The 22,340-nt window shown below is 40.7% G+C and overlaps 1 protein-coding gene across 7 annotated transcripts in view; it reads right to left on the bottom strand.

Moving 5' to 3' along the window:
* The window catches only part of STK39 (serine/threonine kinase 39), an 84,857-nt gene extending 69,054 nt beyond the window's left edge, over nt 1-15,803 (bottom strand). Inside the window, exons 1-2 of one of the 7 annotated variants that reach the window (XM_058421399.1) lie at nt 15,645-15,803; nt 15,127-15,280 (exon numbers count right to left, since the gene is read on the bottom strand). Coding sequence is in view for 1 of the 7 variants with exons in the window: in XM_040070253.2 (XP_039926187.1) it covers nt 14,386-14,506 (121 nt within the window). In the remaining 6 variants the exon portion in view is untranslated. Of the gene's footprint in view, nt 1-12,884; nt 12,904-13,743; nt 13,855-14,385; nt 14,616-14,896; nt 14,955-15,126; nt 15,297-15,644 lie in introns of those variants that run through there. The other 6 variants (XM_040070255.2, XM_040070254.2, XM_040070256.2 and 3 more) reach the window with 6 other exon arrangements.
* Nucleotides 15,804-22,340: the final 6,537 nt, after the last annotated feature.

Raw genomic sequence — 22,340 nt, forward strand, 5'->3', positions numbered from 1 at the left:
TTACACCATAACCAAAACATAGACTGGTTTAACACCCAGTCTCTGTTTAGGAAACTAATACAGTATAATGAAAGCTCAGTTTGCATAAACCATGAAGCCTTTACATCCAGCTGTCTCCTGCAGAACAAAACAAAAGGATTACCCATGGTCAGACTCAAAAAAACCCCAGCTTTTTAAGACCAATGGGTTTTTTCCACTACTGGCAAAGTCATTCTACCACAATCATTCTCTTTACCAATTTCAAAAGTTAGCAGTGAAATAATGCAATTTCAGACCACGTCAAGATGCCTACTACTCCCATTTCACAACAGACAATAGGTCAGTTTTATCTTGTCCTGGTGCTTTTGCTGTCATCTTCTCTAGTGTAAGCATGCCCTTACAGCCAGCCTGTCCCTTCATGCTACAGACTATGCACTCCCTACCATCCTGTCCATGCAACACAGCCATTAGAATTGCTTTTAACCATCTGGGTTCACACAACAGAAACCTTCTCAAGAGCTACTACATATGGCCACACTTCACCTCTTCTGAAAGGATGCCACCTAAAAGCAATTTTCTGCATTCCACTTTGCACATACTTCACAGAGAGCATATAAAAACTCCACAAATATTCACCTGGGATTTAAGCTTACCTGAACAAGTTCCTTCAAGTTGTTCTAAATCTGACATAAAGGTATTTTTTTCCTCTCTCCTTTTTTTTTAGCCCTTGCAGAACCTGACTTGGCAAAGAGAAGAGGATATTTGAACAACTATGATCAACAAATGACATTAACATTTTAGTTTTAACTACTCTCCACTAGTCAAGTCTCCAAAAGACAGACAGTGAGGTGAGATGGTTGGACCATATCACTGGCATATTGCCCACGCCCACATCCTTCACACAAGGATGTGACACTTCACTTATTCCATTTTTGATAAAGGTCTGATACTTTCCACTAATCATGGCACAGTAATTGTATTTGAAATAGACCACAAACATTTATTTTCAATTTTATTCCTCTCTTTAAAAACAAAAGTCAGTAACCTCATTAGCCCATAATGATTCATCAAGTCTCTCTTTTAGTGGCTCAGTATTAGTCTCTACAATATTTCAGCACAAAACTGTTTAAGGATTTCTGCAGTTTACGTCAGTCTAACAAAAGACACCTGCCCCAATACTGCAGTGGTTCTAATTTCTGAAGAGGAGGATGAAACTTGTTGATAATGGTAATGTCCCTTGTTGACCAGGTAACTGAAGGATTAGAGAGCAGTTGCAATTGGAGAAGACTAAATATCTTATCTCAGAATCTATAAAGTCTTGCATACCAACCTATACTACCTGCATTTTTATAAATTTCTTCTGCTCCCCCAACATAGAGAAACCTCCTATTAAATGTAGCTATCAGTGGACACAAATTTTCAACCAGTCTCCAATCCAAGGCTAAACTGTAACTATCTGTAAAAAGCCAGCAGAAAACATAGTAAAATCTATGAAAATAGATGAAGCAGCAATGAAAGTATTTCTACTTCATCTCCCACGACATTCCAGCTCTGAAGAAGAGTCCCCTGGGTAATTCTTAAATGTAACTCCTATATAGTCTTTTACATGGAGCAGAATGCATTTGTGCACAAAAACTGTGCACAAATCTACATTAGGTTTCTACTCATGAATACACGTGGAGTTTTTTTTATGTAACATACAAAGCACCTGTACTTGTATACAAGCTTGAAAAGCTATGTTGTTTGTGCTGTATGTTGCATGCAATATTGTGTAGCATATTTCCAGCATTACTAAAGGTGTTATGAACCAATCAGCCCTTCAAAATATTCCATAGCAGCACTGGGCCGAACTAGTCTCTTCAGTTTCAAAATAATTAATTCTGTTGGTGGCAAAGCAATACTCTGTTAACAAACAGAGAACGAAGAATGTTTAATTCCTTTCGGTTTCTAGATTTTACTCCACAATACTCTAGACAACTTTCAGTATTACTCACTTTCTTTCATATTACTTCCAGTGATTAAAATAAGTTATAAATCAGCTAAGTAAAGCTCACTTACGTCTCCATACTGAACTCTACATCTTTCTGAACTTAGCTTCTTCACAGAAAATGAGCCATTATTTCCCTTTACCTCTTCACATGACAAATACTTAAGCTCTTAAGAACCTCACAATAATCATGTAAATACAATTTACTAACAATTCCTACCAACTCTGTGTTCTGAATTCATGCTGGGATCAAATCTCTCTCCTTATAGCTCAGTTGGATATTACTTTGCTTATCCTAGCAATTATGACATAATTCACTTAAATACAGTAAGCGGTACATGAAATCAATGCCCACACATAGAATTGCTACTTCTGCATTTTCAACATTCAACAATTAATCTCTATAATTCCCCAATGAATTTGTTTTGCAGTTTGACAAATAAAAACATCACTATTATGGCTACAGAACCACTGGGTTAACACAATTGTTGTATTTACCATTTAGTGGGAAATTAGCTTACACAAAATCTGAGATCCAGCTTATACCATGCTACTTTTTAAAAGCCCATTGCATAAACAATCCAGAAAAACCTCTCCAAATATGATATACAGATATTTCTGTGATTGCAGTGAAGTCACAAATAGCCTAAATGCTGATGTCAAAATGATTATGCATTATAGAAAAGTTCTATCCAAGCGTTAAGACAACCTGTGCTAAGGCTAAGATAAAGCAAGCTTCAGCATTAACCAGATAACATATTCTCCAAACAGAAGGAAAAAGGAAAGGGAATTCACAATCAGCAATAAACCCCCACGTGCAAGAAAAACAGCCACAGGAGGGAATGACCTAGCTTTCTGAGCTAGTCTCTTTATTTTCTCACTAAAATAGTAAAAGAACTGGTTATAACAGACATTTTGCCTAGATAAATTACAGAAAATATTTTGAGGTTTGCTATGATATAGCTCCCTGTCAAGTCTGTAGAACAAAATAAAGTTTTCTGCAAAAAGCATGTGAAAATAGAACTACTTTGCTGAACACAGAGGGTTCTAGCATCAGAGTATAGCAAATAAGTGTCAATCACCAACTAATTATTCAGGAAATAAGACAAATTTGAACTGTACAAGAAAGTAGAGAAGCTCTATCAATGATCTGGAAAATACAAGTCTTACTTCCTTCCATCACAGAGCTCAGACACACTATACTGCAAGATCTCTTCTGAAACATCTTTCTTATCTGAAGAATAATCAGCTATCACCACCAGCCATGGCTAAAAGAATTTTAAGAGCTCTACTCTCACGGATAACGGTATCTAAGAAATCTGTGGCTAGAAAGTGAAACTAGATATATTTAGATCTGACATAAGTTTATTTAATAGTGACTGTGTTCAGCTTTGAAATGAAATATTAGCCTGAGTGATGGCTTTTTGCTTTTGGCCACTTTCTTGTTAAGGAGACTTCTGCCCAGAGCCATACAGAGCTCAACATTTGTCAGCTTGATACAACACCATCAACACACTAAGATGAGATTGAAAAGTCCAAGGATGACCATTAACTATGTTTGGGGGGTTCAAGTAAACCTGTCATGGAAATGTCAGCATCACAACTGGTAAGGAAAACCTAAACAAAAGCAGTCCACTTTTAATAGGTGTTACTTTCTCCCTGACTTGTCCTTTAAAATAGGTGAGTCATCTAAATAAAGTTGAAAAGGAACTGTCTAGGGAAAAACCCTAGTATAAACATTACTTAAAACTACTCCTTTTGCTCAGCTCCACATCTCAAATATCTTCAAAAGAAGTGTTATTTATAGGTGAGAAACGTCTATATTAAAAAATCCACAATCACCACTATTTGAGACATTAGAGTTACTAGAACTGGAATTTGCCTTGTGGAAATGTCAGGGTAAGACTGGTGGGACCCGCAGACCCTGCTCCTGACCCCTTGTAATGTGGTTAGCATAACTAACACCCCTTTATACGGCAAGCGGGTATTCTCTGTGACTGAACCGGTCACATATGCATTCCTTTCCATATGCCCCTTATTCTCAGGCACTGAAGGTCCTGTAAACCAAGTAGACAAACGGATTTCTGCTTCCTCTCGCTATCAGCTTCAAGATTCCTGGGAATCACGGTGATTACTCTCTTCTGTACCAGCACTGAACATGCCAGGTCTCAGTGCTGGTGAGGAACCCGTCACTGGGAAGCGTAACAGCATAAGGAATACTAGAACTGCCTGTAACATCAAGCACAAGTGCTGAGCAAGGAACTTGGACTCAGGCTGCTGGTGAAACCCATGACCCTTGTGGCCAGAGGTGCTTCCATCACCATCTGTTACCTCTGAGGACTGACTCCTATCTTCCATATCATCTTCCAGTCTAGATTATGATTGTTATATTGATACATCAAACAATGTATTGGGTTTGACGCAATCTGCAGAGGGTTCCAGTGACTGGAAATAGTAAGTTAAGTTGTATTATCAATTTTGTATTACTTAGTTGATAAGAAATCCTAAGATAGGATATAGTCAACAAGAAATCTTCCTCTCTCTATTACGCTACTTACAAATTGTTCTAAACCAGTTCTGTTTGTAGAAATTCTGTGCCATTCTAAAAAAAAAAAAAAATCTGTGTTATAGTAAACATAGTATCTTGTTAACAAAATAAAACTTAAATTTTAATTACAATTTTGGTGCCATCATCATTCTGCCAAGGATCTCTGAAAGAACCTCTCTGTTGCCTTAGTGGCAAGCTTGATTATCAGATCCGCTGGAGAAAATAGATCTTATTCTCTAGTGCAGAGTTTGCATTTCATGCACTGCAAAATTAGTCTGCTTACTTTTGCTAAAAAAGAAGGTTATGGAGGGAACAACCAATACACAGAAACAACTTAATAAATTCAGCTGAACCTAAACCAAACAAGTAAATTAGCCAAAAAAAAATTTAGTTCTGACCCCAAAAAGTTGAATTTCTCACAAAATGTGCTACTTAAAACATACAATACATTAATGGGCATCAAATGTGAAATGCAAATTAAGTATCTCTCCTCCAGTTTGTAGAACTTATGCTTTTCTCAGAAATTCCACAACGTTCAGTTCTGCTTGAGGAATCTTAGAACCACTTTATACACCTAGTCTGCCTACACTCCCCTCACTATCATGTTTCCAAAGCTGTGATTATGAAGTAACATAAAGTATAGTATTTTAAGAGCTTAATGAACTAAAGGGTATGAAACTGAACTGAGCAGTGAAAAGTCAGGTTCTATATCTGGAATGATCTCTCCTCTCAATCACATTATTTTATTCAATAAGCACACAACTGGAAAGCAAAACCCATGCTGAAAATGTCTCTGTACAACTGTGGGAGAACTTGGTATCTGGTATTCACTGTGGAACCAAAAGTTACCTTACCAGGATACCATCAGAACTCCACAGAACTCCCTTATAAAAAGAGGGCAAACTGAAAATTTGCTATGCTGAGTCAGATCTCCTGCCTAGAAAAAAGCTGTTAAAAAAGAATTACTATTTATTTCTAAAGCAGCTCTATAAACAAATTCTGGTGTTGATTTAGTCGGCATATTTTATTGTTTCTCATTTAGTTTGAAAGTAAACACTTGGAACAATTCTAATACCGTGAACGCAGTATTTTCTAAGTATTCCGGATGTTACCACATAGTGCATCATTCTCTGCCAAGAATGAAAAACAGCAATCTACCAAAACAAAGGCATTATTGCTACTGTAGTGTCATAAAGATCTCTAATTAATACAGCAGTGTTGAGCTACAAATAATCTTCAGCTAGTTCACCCCAACAAAATGTATCTCCTAGATTCTGAGTCTACTGTGACACACACTACAAGCAGAAAACTTACCTATTTCTCATATATTGCTTCTCATGAAACAATGGAAGAGTTGGAGCAATATAAATATTATCATATCATAAAATTTTCATTAGGTGATTCTAATCTAATTCTAATGAGTTCCTGTTATCAGTCTGAAGTGGCTTGGAGTCTGGAAGCAAAAGACACTAAGAGGAGTAAAACAGAAGCTTAAATTCAATCCCTGTAATAAAATATCTTCAAAGCAAAAAAGTGAGGAGGAAAAAGCAACTTTATCATTAAATGTCTATGCTTCTGAATCCAAGTATGTTGCTTCTCAGAAGTCTAAAGCTCAAGTTTATGCTCTTGTTCATATTACTCCTAAAAGACAGAAACCATGATTAACAAATACACAGTATTTTTCTGGTTGGCTAAATTAACTATTTTTGGACCACTACCCTGAAGCAGATATTCTTAGCACATAGACATTGAATATGGATCTTGACCTTCAAGACCTTTAAGTACACGATTATTCTGAAAACGTGATTAGAAACATGGAAAAGCTTCAAATTTTCAGTCTGCTTCTAATTCTAATTTCTCTAAGTGCAGAAGCATAGCTCAAAAGCTATATAACATAATCATTGTATCAGCCAACAGGACATTCTCAAGTTTCATCTATATTTAACTTACAATCAAAATACCTTAGAGGCATATAGATATCCACAGGAGTAACTAGGCTAATAAAATGATTCAGGAATTGCTATTTGTAAAGACAAAGGATTAATGGAGACAGCTAATTTATCATACTGAAGTTTCACTGCACTACTGAGTTAAACAATATACCTAGTCAAACATCATGGGCAAAGGACTGAAAATATTAACTCCACTAATGCCACAAACTTATTACTTCAGCTAACAAATGGAGAAACTTATCACTGAGCTTCTCTTGCAGGCTGGCCGCAGGACTGTCACGAACAGCAACCCTGGAAAAACATACTGGGAATTGTTCAGAGGGACTCTTTAAAACCCACCATCTTCATCAGCACTCTCAGCATCTCACCGCTGCCGTATAAATTTTCTACAGAACAGTCAACAGTCAACTGAAGACTCTCTAAATGCCAGGAAACATGCACATTTCTCCATGAAGATTAAGCTGCCTCCTCTTTCCTACCATTCCCCAAGTATCCATCCCCTGAATTTAACCAATTCTCAAAGTAACTCTAACTTGACAGCATTTTCAGGAAAAAATTAGATTTCTCCAGCACTGTTAGGTACATGATTGATAGCTTGTTTATCCCAGTATACTCCCCTTGTTTTTTCTCGTTAATACATTTTCTGTCTCAGGACAAAGTTGGGTTTTTTACCACCATCTTTTCAGTCTAGCACTCCCACCAAAGCATGGTCTCCAGCCAGAAGCACTGTGCAGAAGGAAGCTGCACTCACCCCCACAGAACCCTAGGGTCAGCAAGGGAGGACAGCAGCCAAACCCCATCAAAGAATGCAAGAGACAAGCATTCAACAGCACTTGCCTCATTTACACAGGTGTACACAATTACACAGAACCTAGAACTGCATATAAAGACTGCATATAGATAGATACATAGATATGTGTATATAAAGAGAAAGAAAAAGTAACATTTTAGAGAGAATTCTTTTCTCCAGACTTTTATACCATACCAGTCTCACCTCATTCTACCACTGCTGCCTGATAATGTTCTTACACTCACAAGTGTAAGGACCATGCAACCCCTGTGCACATCCAAAGACATTCAAACTTAGCAAGAACCAGTGAAATCTAGTAGAGTTCCACTGGAAAGGTTGTGCTATAAAAGGCAAAAAATAAGAAAAATTCCATTCATTCAATGCAACTCATTTGTTATTTACATAGAGTAAGAAGTATCAACATATATTAAGTATGATTTTTTGGGGATGGGGGGAAACTCACTTCTAATTTTGGGCACCAGAAAATGTCCTAGTGACATTGGTTTTCCAAGTGCTGCAAGCATAGTGCTCCTCTGCAACCCCGCTCAGCAGAATCCCAGTGACTTCAGCAAACCCAAGAAGTTAACAAGAGTAGCTAACTTAATTTGATTTTTAGGGCCCATTCTTTAAACACCAAGAATTACTCTTACTACTGGTAGAAGAAAAAGCCTCTATCAACTGCTGCCTTACAGTTCCAAACTATTTTGGAGGGTCAAATGGGGGAAGAGAAAGGAAGAACCACGGCAGTGCACACAAAAACTAAATACGACCTAGGCAAGTAGCCTATACGAGCCACCCACATCTCCTTTGCATGGACAGCTAACTGTTTTTTCCCCTCAAGCCAATCAGAACAGACGTGGTTTTGTTTCCAGTTAACAAAGACAAGCTCCATTTGACAAACAGATTCAGGAAAAAACACAACTGGTCTAGGACCTAAGAGAAAGTGATTCTTCACTGAAAGGAAAAAAAGTAAAGCAGTTCTAAAGTTGTTGCAGAACAGCATTTGACCCACTCTAAAACAGCTCTGCCAGGTCTGAACTTGACCCCGCCATCAAAGCACGGTGCTGGTTATAAGAAGTAGTTCTACTCTGAAGATGCAAAGCCTTGCTCTTGTAGCACTTAGCAAGAGGCAAAATCATGCAATCACTTCAAATTTCTACACACTCACCAGTAGAGTGGCACCCCTTCTCATACTCAAGCAACTCCTGTGGAGCCAGGACATTCCAGGTTCCAGAGGTAGTCAGCCTTAAATGTAAGAACTTGGATGGAAAAGAAAGAGAAAGCATAGGGAGAAGAGAGCCACCCAATAGGTAAGTAGACAGATTGGAGGAGCAGGAAAGGATATTTTCTATAAATTACCATTACACAGCACCAGCCAACTGCCTGATGTATTGATATATGTTCCTTTACCCTTCCAGTTAACGAGGTAACTTTAAAACAAGGTTAATATCCTGGTTACTTGCAATCAGGAGAAACCCAAAGGAAGCTTTTTGGTTTTTTTTTTTCAATTTACAATTAATCTTTTAATCTTTTCCCTGACAAATCTGGATTCCAATTGCATGAGTTAATTTTGTTTTAAAATTCACTAGATTATATAACGATGTTTGACCATTGAATCACTTAAAGTTTAACCTCTTTGAACCAATGAAAACTACAGCTATGTACAGCCATGTCTCCAATCTGGGTATTTCTAATGCATTTCCATCTAAAAAGAAGAAAAAAAAAAAAAAGCTAAGACAGAGGTCCCTTCCCCAACACTACCATGTGGAGACAAAGCAAATAATTAACAACTTCAAGCTCTGCACAGCCTCATTAGCAGCACAGCACTGTGAATGTTCCACAAGGTGTTTTTAAATTGGGCTGTGATCACCTTTACCCTGGTAACTGAATTAAAATCCACTCCTTATTAAAATACTAAATGGGGATTTCATATTTCCACAGTTTCTACAGATGGATATTAGCAGACAGAAAATCTCAACCAATTATTTCCCAAAATGTAAAATTTAATTTACAAAATTAAATTCTTCCTGTCAAGCTGCAGTTGTACTAAGTTACAATTAATATTACAAAGTCTGTATTTAATATGTACATGTACAACATGCTTAGGCTGCCATAGTAACTTTTAAGACTTATTGATAAGGAATAGAATTTACTTTGCAGCAGAATTAAGGCAGGCACATTTTTCCTTTTACAAAAAGTTTTGGTACAAAGACCTTAAGTAGCATTAAGTATTACTTATCAAATTACACGGCTTCTCATGCAAGAATTATGGAGGTTTTGCAAGAGCAAATATGAAATTTTGCCATAGCTTTAGTTGCTAGTGTGGTATTTCATTCAGCATAGTGTGATTTAATTTACAGCACATACATAAAACCTACTGCAAAAGAAATACCTTTAAATTAAAAAAAAAAAAAAAAAATTCCTCATTCAGCACAGGGATAAGAAATTTTGGGAAACGTGAATGAGACATGAGCATCTGATTAACAGAACAACAACAGAAAACTGTAATTTTACCTCTAACTAGAGAGAGGCTTTTCAAAACAGCATGCAGCACTACCAATGTGAATGTGGGTTCCTGAGGATCATAACAGTCAAAGATCTCTGATAACAACAAATGTAGGAGAGTCTATTCTCTGTCAGACTAAGAGCCATTAGCAATACATACAGCAGGGGGAAAAAAAAAAAAAAGTAAATAACATACCCTGGAAACATCACCAAAGACCCCAGAACCAGTAACCAAGAGCAGTTCACAGGCTGCTTACAATAAGAACCATAAAATCAGTAGAACAGTCTCACATGGTAACTTGTTCTACTCAAAACCCCAACACATTTGACTTAGCAACACTGCACCTTATGAGGCAACAAACCACAAGGTATTTTTGAGTTCAAAGTTAGGAAAAAAAACTAGACAAACACACAAGTTCAGCTAAGGTAACTTTTTAATGATTTGCAGCCAATATAGATAATCCGTCTCATAAAAGTAACGCTTTATTTCAATGTAATTCTGGCTGTTTCCCAGCCAAAATAATTTTCCAAGTCAGTTGCAGCAGGAGAGGGAAATATAATTTTATAATGGAAACTAGTACCCAATCTAAACACAAGATAATCCACTGCTTCTCCATAATAGAATCCACCTTCCACCAATGCAGGATGACAATAAGTTATATCTGGCAGAGAAGCATCAACTCCAAAGTAGTTTTCCAAAATAAAGTCAAAACTATTAGATCATACCTAAGGAAAAAAAAAAAAAAACACCCACCCAAAATAAAACAAAAAAACAACCAAGATTTAATGCTGCTTTGTCTCATCCAGCTGATGTAGGGCTTGTTACAATTTGAAAGGTAGAAAGATGATATTAAAAAACCTAAAAATTGAATAAAGTGTTAATGTTGATTACCATTGAAATGCTTGTTCTGTGAAGATTTATATTGCTTCTGAGGAAAAAAACCTCATATACGTACACGGCAAATTCAAAGAAATCTATTTCAGTTATTTTATTCTGAATACTTGGTTATAAACCCAAACGGCGTAAGAACATCTCTCACGGTATTGCTTTTATTAGCCGCCTTTTTTTTCATCTACGTCACATTCATCTTACCAAAAAAAACCCTAAACAACAATAATAAAACCAAAAAACAACAAAATCCCCTCCACACATATTAAAATTCACTAACCATTTCAATGCATTAAAATCTTAGAAAGAGACCTCCCAGGTCTTCACGAAATTAAATCTGGCTCTACCTTAATAGCAATTATAGTTCTTATCCCTGCAACTACTGCCAGAAGGTTGGTTGGATCCTCCTTTCCCAACAATTTGGAATCCCCTTCTAAGGCCTAAGTGCTTTTTTATATGGACAGCCTGTATGAATCTGAATTAATGTAAAGATTTCCTCTTTACACTATACATTTACAGAGAGCAATCAGAATGTTTTTCTCCCACTCCAGAAAATAGAAGCACCTAGGCACTAATCGGAAGAGCCTCTTCCTTGCATCAAACCTATCAATCACAAAGTCATGCAGCAAGTCAAACAGGGAATCTGATCCAGCAGAAAACTGACCCGGCAGAAGAACTAGTTCGCTGTCACATCAATGCGATCCTTTCAGCAGCTGCCTGTTAGAGCAGATTAAATGTATCATGAAACTGCACACAAAGAGTGTACAGAGAACTGGCCAGCCACCTAAAAAATAAAGCAGACTTGGAATAACATCTCATAAAGAAGCATTCCTTAAAGCTAGTGTTTTCTCCTCAGCAGACACTTGAATTTCCCAGTCATCATGAAGAATACAACAGACAGAAAATTAAAAAAAAAAAAAAAAAAAAAAAAAAAAGTCTTTTCATTGGAAATCCATATCATGTGGCCTTGGTTTTCAACATAGCATGTGGCTCAACACAGATGATCATTAAGTTCACGTTCTCATAGAGAGGGAGAATAGAACTTCTCCAACTGCTAAACCCAAACGATGGAGATGGCCCACAAGACTAACAATTACCTTCATTTCATAATCCCCACCAAAACTTTTAAACTTTCCTAAAACAGCCATTCTTGTCTCTCTGCTTTAGTTACCAAAGAAGCTAAAGTCTGTTCTGTCGGGAAGTATTGTGATGATGGTGTATCTTTCCTCCTGCAAAGCCCACAATGGTGCTTCACTGCACGGTCATTTTTCTCATTTAACTGGGAAAGGGCTGTTGTAACTGAACTCAGTTGACACTACCCAGCTCCTCAGGGAGAAGTATGTAGTATGTAGTGCTTTCCAGAGGTGAAGGCTCTGGTTTCAGCAAGTGGTAACTACTCCTGTTCACAACGCAATTAACCCTGGCACAGAGCATGCAAAGGGTTGCTGCTGTACCAAGTTCAGACTGCATCATTCTCTCCTCCCTCAGATATAAAAAAAGTTTCTTTAAGAGTCCCTTACCACTTTCAATAAAACCAACAACATTCATCCTACAGCTCCAAAACTATGTTAGCATGTGGTCAAACCCATGGAATTTACAGAGGACTTGGTTTGGTTGGGGTTTTTTTTTAGAAAGTGGGGTGGGGCATGTTCAATTGGGTTTTTTTTACTGTTTTTAATAGCATCCAGACTAAATTTAATCTCATAGTGAGTCTCCTGTAAATTAATAGAACAAATAAAAGGTCTTAATTAAAAAAAGCATCTTTGACTAAACACAAGATTTTTTTAGTCGAGCAGTACAAAATAAATCTCATCAGCTTTCAAAGAAAGTCATGGAAGAAACCTAAGTTTAGTGAAATTACAGCAGGCAAGTTCAGTGTGTCCAAGAATCTGATTCAATACACCCCGACATCAATTTACTCCCTAGGCATTCAGTTAAATAACATCAATATTAAGGAGCACCCATAGGTAACCAGCAAAAAAAATTCTCTACAGATTGCTAGTCCAATTTAGCATCCACTTGCTCAAAGTATGTATATAAATATATATGAGCAGTTACAATTACAGTTTACATATCAAAAGATAAAAGCTTTCAATTGGAAAGAATATGGAGGAAAGGAGTTTCTACAGGAAATTCTCACACAGGCATTCTACAGGTACTGTAACAGAAAAAAACTATTATTCAAGTTACTCATAATAATCATACTACACCCTAGACAAGGATTAATCCATCACCTTTGAGGCCTTTTTCACCTCAGAAGAGGGATCTACTCCTCAGCAAAGATACACCTTTATGCTAGTAGAATCACTTGCACCTGGCTAACTTTGATCCATTCCCCAGACTGAGGAAGACAGAGTCCTCTGTCCCATACTTTTGGGGGCCTCCACAGGCAACACCTGCTCAATACTGAACCAATTCAGCCACCTCCAGGGACCCGAACACCTGAACCCTCATCCCTCCTTGGTCTCTTCACAGCCTGGAAACACAAACAGAAACACAAAGGCACCACCTGGGTCAACAAAAAGCTATCCCATTTTAAGGAAGAAGTACTTTTTTCAACTATTTTGCTTCCGTCTGTGGAAAATAAAAAAGCTTAATGACAAAGCTGAGTACACACAACTTCTAGATTGATAACATGCAGTTCTGGTTGTCATCAGCCTGACAACAATTAGCAATTAGTATAAGACTGAAGATAATCAACAGCATCAGCAGGCAAGTCACCTAGACTTTTCTCACTTAAGTGGCCTTATTTGTAAGAAACAACAATCAGAGCTGGTCTTTGCCATCTGCAGTATCTGCTAGAAGTTTAAAATGTTACACAGAAATAAAAGCAAGTTTTCCCACAGTAGATCATTAGCAACAAGCAGCATCTAGGCCAAGCGATGAAAAACTTTCCATCGCACATACTTTCAACAACAGTTAGCATTTCACAAAGTAAAATTCAAAATAACTTTATCTAAATAAAGGGAATGGAGAACGAACACATCTGATCTGCATTAGCTGGACACGTGAACAAAGTGCTGAAGCACACAACCAAGAAAGTCCCCTTCCTACAGGGACATGGAAGGGGGCCAGCAGACGGGTTAAACTTACACGGCAAAGCAGGTCAAAAGCAGGTTGGCTGGGGTGAGAACGAAGCTGTAATGCCCCACTGGCCGTAGGTGCCACCGACGGGCATAGGGCCGAAGGGTACGAGGGGATGCAAACGAGATGAAACAGTGAGTGAGAAAACGAAATAGTTTTAATAAGCATATACGTATATATACTGATTAAGAGAGAGTTGTCACGTGAGCAGCAGATCTACGGGTGAGATTTACCTCCCCGATGAAATCACCGGAAAAAATGCAGAGTAATCTAAGCGGATGCACGCACATGTGCGCATCCACGGACACAGAGAGCGAGGGCACACAAAGCACACAGAGCGCATCTGCGGAGTTGCCGGGGTCCCAGCGCGAACCGGCAGCTCAAGGCTGGAGTGACGATGCACCGCAGGACCGCGGCACCTCCGCCGAGCCGCACCGGGCGGGGCGCGGCGGGCTCTGGCCGGAGCCGCCGCCCCCCGGGGCCGCCCGCCGCCGGGCGGATAAAGTTTGCAGCAGCCGCCGCTGCAGTGCCGGGCGCGACCGCCGCAGTGAACGAGCCCTGCCTAAGGGAGAGCGAGCGCCGGTAGGCCCGGAGCCGGCCGCGGCATCCCTGCCTCGCTTCCCCGCCCCGCCGCGCCCCCGCTCCACTGACCGATCACCTCCTGCAGCTCGTAGGCGTCCCTGCAGATGGGCCAGCCGGCGGCCGGGGCGGCGGGCGCGGGCGCCGGCTGGGGCTGCTGGACGTGGACCGGCGACTCGCCCTGCTCCGCCATGATGCTGCCGGAGCGCCCGGGCACCCGGCGACCTTCTCCAAACTTCCCCTCCAGCAACACCTTTCAGCCGCGCTCTGCCTCCCGCCCGCCCTGTCCGCGCAGCCGGCCGCCCGCCCGGCGGAGGGAGGAGGCAGGGCACCGAGGGGGAGGAGGCAGAGGCGGGCGGCGCCGCCGGCCCCGGCCGCTCGCCCCGCGCCGCTGCGGAGAGACGGAGCCCGAGCCGAGCGCGGTGCCTGGGCCCGGCGGCCCCGGGCGGTGTCGGTGCGGCCCCGGTGCCCCTGACGCGGCCCCGCCCGAGGGAGAAGCGCGGGCGCTCTGGCGGCGGCGTCCCGCGGGAGCGGCCCCGCGCAGCCCGGTGCTCGCCGCCGTCCCCAGCGCCTCGTAATTTACCTGCCCGCCTGCTGGCGGCGGCTCCGGCCGGCGCCCTTCCCCGCTCATCCCGCGGCTCGCTGGGATGCTCTGCGCGGCTGGAAGCGCGGCGAGGTCCTGCACGGGGCGGCGGGCCGGGCGTGTGCGGGCCACGGCCCTGCCGGCGGAGCGCCGGAGCCCGCCGAACGCGGGGCCGGGCAGCACGGGACCGGGGGGAGGGAAGGCACGTCGCGTGGGGGATGCTAAAGCACCTGTTAGGCCGACAGCACAAGCACGCAGGCTGCTCTGGAGCACGGCTCACGTGGAAGTGTCGCTGCTGAGAGCGCTGCTGCTGCAAGATGGCTTGTATTCGAATTTGAGGACGTGAAGTAAGCATTTGCTTTCATCGGTGATGGTGCTGCAGTCCTGCAAAGCGTTTAAATCGCCATATAACGAGTAGCCCTCTCCGGGATGAGTAGGACAGCTGCACCGTATCACTTCAGTGCACACACTGCCTCGGCTCATGCCACCGAGAAGGACTGAGGACAGTTGAAAATGCTCCCGTTGGCTGACCAGAACCAAGTGATTTAAACAAATAATCACGATTAAACATCTCTAGTGCTTCTCATTTTACAGTGCAAGGTTAAAAAAAAAAATATATACGGGGTAAATGAAACTCTGCTGTTAATAATAGTATGGATTTTTTTTTTCTTCTACACTCTTAGCAGTGTCAAAATGTTCAATATCATCAGGATTTTACTTACTATGAAGTAATTTAGAAAATACTTACATATTACTTACGTAGTCTACAGTCTTACTCCTGCTTTGAATACTTTGCATTTTAAGATTTATGGAGCTCTGAGAAGAAGACTGGCAACATAAGATTTCCATATATAACTATACATTCCTGCTACAGAATTAATTTAGGGTAATTAGAACCAATACAGTATGCAAGAAAACTAATACAGTAAGCAGGAAAGCTATAGCACTGTCTAAAAGAATGGAACGTCACAAATTGTTATGAAGTATGAAGTGTGATTTAAAGTCAAGAAAAGATACATGTAACAACTAACACCTGTTAGCTAATTTTCAGTTCGGGATAATGCCCTTTTACCAACTAAATTTGTGTGTGTGTGGTTAATTCAGTGAGGACTCATTTCATTGAAGGTTATTCCAAAAAGGAAAGCAAGTTACTTCTATTCTCTTTTGTTGCTGAGAAAGCTGAAGGAAGTCCTAACCACTGCTTAATGATTCATCAGGTGTATCAGCAACTTGCAAATATTTGTGCACTGCATTTCCATTTTCTCACAAGCAACAGTTTAGCATAGCATAGAGACTTCTAGCAGTAGTATAAAAGTATTGCACATTTTTGTGCTAAACTAATGTTTCCTCTCAATCTCATTTTAAAAAGATAGATGATTGAAATGTTTTCCTATATACAAATTAGGAATTGTTTGCCACAAAACTAAAGGTCAGCAAGACTTGGAAGAGGAAGTATTAAATTGTCATTCAGCATTAAGTTTAATGCCAAGACCTTTCTGCCAGGAATAGCATTAAAAAAAAAAAAAAAAAAAAAAAAAAAAAAAAAAAAAAAAAGTAAAAGAGCAACAGCACAGGCCAAATCAATCAGCAGAGAAAATGGGTTATTCACTATTGATGGAAAACAGCCAACTTCTCCATCTGTACTCTGTTGTTGGGAGAGGAGGAGGTTGGAGGTTAATTTCTGAGCCGTGAATTTCTGTGATGCTACTGCCATTTCACTCTTTAAACTGCTGATAAAAATCTGGTACCATTATAGTTATTTTTGTCCTGATTATTGCCCCAAATTCGCCCGACTAATCCCTACAATTTTGGGGATTTCCAGAGTGCACCTGCACTGTGTAACTGGTTGAAATGAGCACCTTCTCCCGGAGCCCGCTGCCCGGACGGCAGTGTGGGGCGCAGCGGCAGGAGCCCAGGCCCGCCTCGGGGAAGGTCTCCGCGCTGAGGGCGGCGCGGGGCCGGGGCCGGGGCCGCTCTCCCCCGCTGCCGGCGGCGGGGAAGGGCCCTGCAGCCCCGCCTCGGCCGCGCCCTCCTCCGCAAGGCTTTCCGGACACTGTTGGGAGAGAATAGCAACCTGCCGGCCTTGGAGGTTCCAGAGAAACTGATAGGACTCCCGTAAAAATCCCTGTTCTCCGAACTGGTGACCGTTCGGAATGGTCCCGTCTAAATGTGGTTTGGTCTTTCTGAGCGCCTGAAGATGTAGGATTCCGTGAGATTGTCTGGGTCACTGAGACCAGTCACCAAATGATTGATTCCAAAGTGAATAAAGGTTTTACACAGTCAGGTTACAGTCAAAACTGGCAATATTTAAAACCACATAGGCCACCATGGCAGAAGAGTTAAGCCACACTCAGAACTTTTGAAAGTTCCCCGCAGCACCCTCTGCAGACGAGACAAAAATGTATGCAGAGCGAAATAACTCGGACTCCTTTTCTACGTTTGCAGAATTTAGGCTGGATAACATTGGTGCTTACAATGATATGGCAGACTAATTCATTTCAAACGTAAGCATACCTATATAAAATCACAAACAAGCGTAAGGACTGGGGTGTATAAGCAATGGTTATGTATGCTAGTAACACAGACAAGGGGCAGCATCCACCCAAACTACATTTTTTTCTGAATAGAAAGGCAGCAGATGCAACCAAAACAGCAATATAACCTACCACAGACTAATCCAGAACGAGAAGGAATTTTTCTCAATACTGTCACTTAGTCTGCCTCAGAGAAATCAGTGAAGTAAAACCACCCTCTCTTCCAAAAATGGCCTAAAAATGCAGTTATGACTGCCACATACAGCAGCACAGCTCTCTGCAATTATGTAGGTAAGGTTTGAAAGCCTCTAATTCTAATACTGAGGGATGGTTGTGCTTTAAACAATGCCATGAGATATAAAGGTTGGCCTGACAGCAGCTGGTGCTGATGGGAGCAGAGGAAATTATTTCAACCTCCCTTTCTCCTCTACTGAGTGCACAGTTAATTAGGGAACATGCCCATTATTGTTACTAAGATGCTTCCTTTCATCAAAGCTTACAGCTTAGGTTAGATTCTGCTCACAGAGAACACATTAGTATCTTCTTGGCAATTCACATTGCAAAACACATTTTACTTAATACAGAATCATTTGAGTTAGAAGAGACCTCTCGAGATCATCCAGTCCAACCCTGCCCCAACCAAGGGTCACCTAGAGCAAGTTGCACAGGAATGTGTCCAGGTGTGTTTCAAAAGACTTCAGAGAAGGAGACTTCACAACCTCCCTGGGCAGTGTGTTCTAGTGTTCTGTAATACTTAACGTAAAGAAGTTCTTCTTCATGTTGAGATGGAAACACTGGAACATTTACACTGAAAAGTCTTCAATTCTAATGGCACTGTCAGCTGAGTTCTTACTAAGTTTCAATGAAGTTAATGTCCATCAAAGTATAGTGACCTTACAAAACAAGACACGTCTATTTTTCTCCTAGGTTGAAGGCCTTAATGCCTTCTCTTTTTTCTTCCTGCCCCCACCATCACCCCCTCCTTGTAAACCTTTGCAAGTTGTTCCACTCAGCAGATTAGTCCTTTTAAGATCCTAGGAAAAAGCTGTGCTCTGGATATTAATAATTACGGAGCCAATAACCATTAAAGCTAAAGTTTGTTGCTGTATAGTCAAATGGGCCTTTTAATTATTTACTTATGTGTCACACCCCAAGCCGTTACTGGTCCTCACATTCAGGTATTTTTTGTTAACCTGGTTTTCAGGCCACAGGTAGAGGAAATGCTCACATCTCAACCAATTTGAAAGTGAGGAGCCCTGACAGACATACTGAAGACATAACTCAATAAGGGAGGCTGGGTAGCTCCTCTGCAGAGCTGGAGAGCAGAGGTAGCCTCGGTGGTATCAGAGCTTGTTCCTCAATGCCATGGCTGGCTTTACATGCTGGGAGCCTCTGTAAGAGCAGCTAAGCCTTTACATCCACCCATCCGGCTTTTCAAACAAGGCCACGGGAACACACTGTGCCGTTAACTTGCTCTTGCTGCCAAACATTAAAATCACCAGCTCAATATTACTAGCTTGTTCCATCACCATGAGCCCCAGTGGCTAATTACCTAAATCATGATGGCACATCAATCATTATACATTTCAAACATTTAAAATTCAGAAATTTGCATACATTTAGAATATTTACATGCTAGATATTCATATATTGACAACAATAGCCTTTTTGGAACCTGCAGGAATCACCATCTCCACTATGATTAGTTGAGTGAATTTAGGATACAGTCACCATGAAAATGACAGTGAACTAAATATTGTTGTTTTTGAACTACAGATTAATATAATTAAGATGATGTGGAGGTATCTGGCTTACTGAAGGTTTTAGCAGGAATAAACTCTCCACAGCTGTGAATGAATAAAATTCAAACATATAAAAGATTTGATCTAGGAACTTCTATGGCTTTCATCACTGTAGGATATGAACATCTCATGCATATTAATAAATTAATCTTCACATAAAAAAAAAGACTGGGGAATATAATTACCTCAATTTCACAAGTAGAAACAGAAAAACTTAAGGGATTTGCTAAAGGTCATAAAAGAACTCTGTAGCAAAACTGGGAGTGTAAGATGTATTTTCTAAGGATGAGATTTCAAACAGCCTCACGAGATCAGGGATCTAATCTGGTTGACAGCTAGTTCCTGGTTTGGTTCATTAAAAACATTAGCTAGTCACTGGTTAGCCAAACAAGCAATAGATGGGAGAAACATGGGAGACCTGAGAAAAAATGTGCCCAATAGTGGGGAATAGGAAATGCCACTATTTAAGCAGGAGCACAGCTTTAGCTTTGTTAGATGGTCATGGAATGACCAAAACAATACCTTAATTACAAAAGGCTATTCATCATTCAAGTAAATGGCCTTAGCTTTTGTTCATTTTCTTTTTATAGTATGAGGGAAGAAGCAGTTAATATTTTACTTGAAAGCTACAAGCTTCAATGCAGCAGTGTTTATCATTTCCTTGAGTCCTTGGGATTTAAGCATTTCTGAAGGTTTTCCTTTTAGTTTTGGGGATGTAAGTTGAGATATTTTGTAATCTAAATGCCATAAGTGTGCCTGTATATCAAACTCAACCATTAAAAAAAACCTGTGATTTTTTGGGGTTTTTTTCCCCCTGGGAAAATTTGGGGTCTGATGAGCAATGCTTCCTAGGAAATTAAAACAGAATGTAAAACCAAAATAAAGCTTGCTCACATTTTATAATTTCTCTCTAACATTATGATTTGCAAATGAGAAATTAAATTGTCCAATGCTGCTGGATAAATTTCCCATCAAGTAAGTCAAGATTCCCGGTCAAACTTGATCATTATAAAAAGCTCAGGCTCCTATCTCTCATGCAGCTTGCTCAGCTTTTACAGGACCGGCAGAGCTCCTCAGTCTAGGTCATCCTTGAGGAAGAAAGCTGTTCAATGAAGAGCTTCTGCCTGAGCAGGTCATGTCAGGGAGCAACAAGGGCTGGGCTGCCCTGGAGGGCAGGTGAGCCGGGAGCCACAAGTACCAGTGAGGCAGCAGGGCCAGTGGCCACACCAAGCAGGAGACATCCTGTCAGGCCCAGGGGTGACAGCCAGGGTCAGCTAACAGTCCAGTGACTGCCAGATGAGTCTAGGGACAGGGCAGGTCCAAGCTGCAGCTCGAGAGCTCAGTCAGCAAGGCAAGGTCAGGATCCTCAGGTTGCAAGTCTGGGCTCTACTACAGCATAAGTGGGCTCAGGCAAGGACCAAACATAGCCACAGCATTGCTCAGGCAACAACCACAAGCGAAGGTCTGAGCTTGAACACAGCAGAGGACCCAAGAAAAACTACTCATACCTCTTTCTTGCAACTTGGTGGTTTTCTCATCTCCCTGATCCCAGGTTACAGAGCAGCACCGTGTCTGAGCTGGCCTTGAGTACAGACAGTAAAACTCTAGGTGTGGGGAAGGAGGTTGCAAATCCAGTTGGTGTACTCAGAGCCTTGGCAACATGGGCTTAGCATCAAGAACTCTTGAGTGTTTCTCTTGTTAGGAGTGTTTGCCATACCTATTAATTTCTAGAGTCACGTGACAGATCAAAAGTACCGTCAGTGTAGCTTCAGATTTTTATTCAGAAAATTGCCTATTGCTTTAATGCCCTCTACTCTAATGAAGTGCTGAAACACTGCAAGAAACTACCCAAAGGGGAAAGTACAGAACGTGCCATCCTTTCCTGTGTATCAGCTAAATCTCATAAAGCTTCCTGGATTAAGACAAGCTATGAAATAATGACTGAAACAAAACCCCAGCAATATGGAGGAAATCCAGCAAATGAGTAGCCTCTACTCTAGGAAGATTAAAATACCAGTTAAGACATTAAAAACAGAGCTCAAACTAAATAAAAATCTCTCTTCCTCAAAACAGTGAGGTGCTTTAAAATCCCTAAATACTTCATTCTCTCCTCTCTGTATCTCCTAGAATGCTCAGAATATTAAAAAAGACCCAAACATTTGTTGACTCAAAAAATTAGATGTTAGTCTTCTTTTAAAGACCTTTAACAATTGCTTTGGATCTTGCATAATTTGTGTCATTCAGAAAAGGAATTTAAATGTAGAATTATAAATAACAAATTTTTTCCTAACACATCCCTTATTGTTTTTATGATTTCTTTAAAAACCTAACTTATCCAAGAATAACAGAAACCTGAACTAGTCAACATTTCATTTTTAATAAATGAGAAACAGAAATTAGGCAGTTAGTACCCCGACATTTAGGTACAACAATTTTTAAAGTTTAACTGGCATATCATCAAAATACACAAAGTACACTCAACAGACATCATTATTCACAGATGATGTACCAATAAAAGCCTTACTTTTAGTATATAACTCTAGGTATAACATGCCAAGACAGAACTCTTAATTTTGTTTCCTGCTTTGCCAATAGTAGAATCAACTGTGCACTAATATCAGCTACTCTAGTTTAAGCAGGCTTTGCTGTTATGTCCTATAGGGCATCCCCTACAAATACAGCAAATTCCTCACTCTGACCTGGCATTCTGGCCAGTGCAACTGCACCTACAAAACTCGGTATAGCTGCAGAAGCCACACTAGAGTAGTTCTGTTTGCTGTGCTTACGTAAGGGTGCTTATTGTATTGATATAAAAGCCTGATTTTGTCCATATACCGAAAAACATACTAGGAAATGGTGCCAGTAAAATGCAAATTATCTCTGTTGGTAAACATGTCCTAGCATAGGCACAGCTCTTTTTTCCCAGTGATTGCCCCACCAACACATGGCTTAGTGCTGGTGTGAAAGCACTCACTGACGCAGGTCACACCACTTAGCCAGGGCATCAGCAGGAGTGGTGTAGTTCTGGGATGTGATCTTTGAGTGGCACCAGAGAGAGCTGTATGAGAAGAGGATGCTGCGAGCCAGGGCAGCAGGCACAGCTCGCTC

Source organism: Hirundo rustica, chromosome 7 (assembly GCF_015227805.2).
Source record: "Hirundo rustica isolate bHirRus1 chromosome 7, bHirRus1.pri.v3, whole genome shotgun sequence".
NCBI lineage: Eukaryota > Metazoa > Chordata > Aves > Passeriformes > Hirundinidae > Hirundo > Hirundo rustica.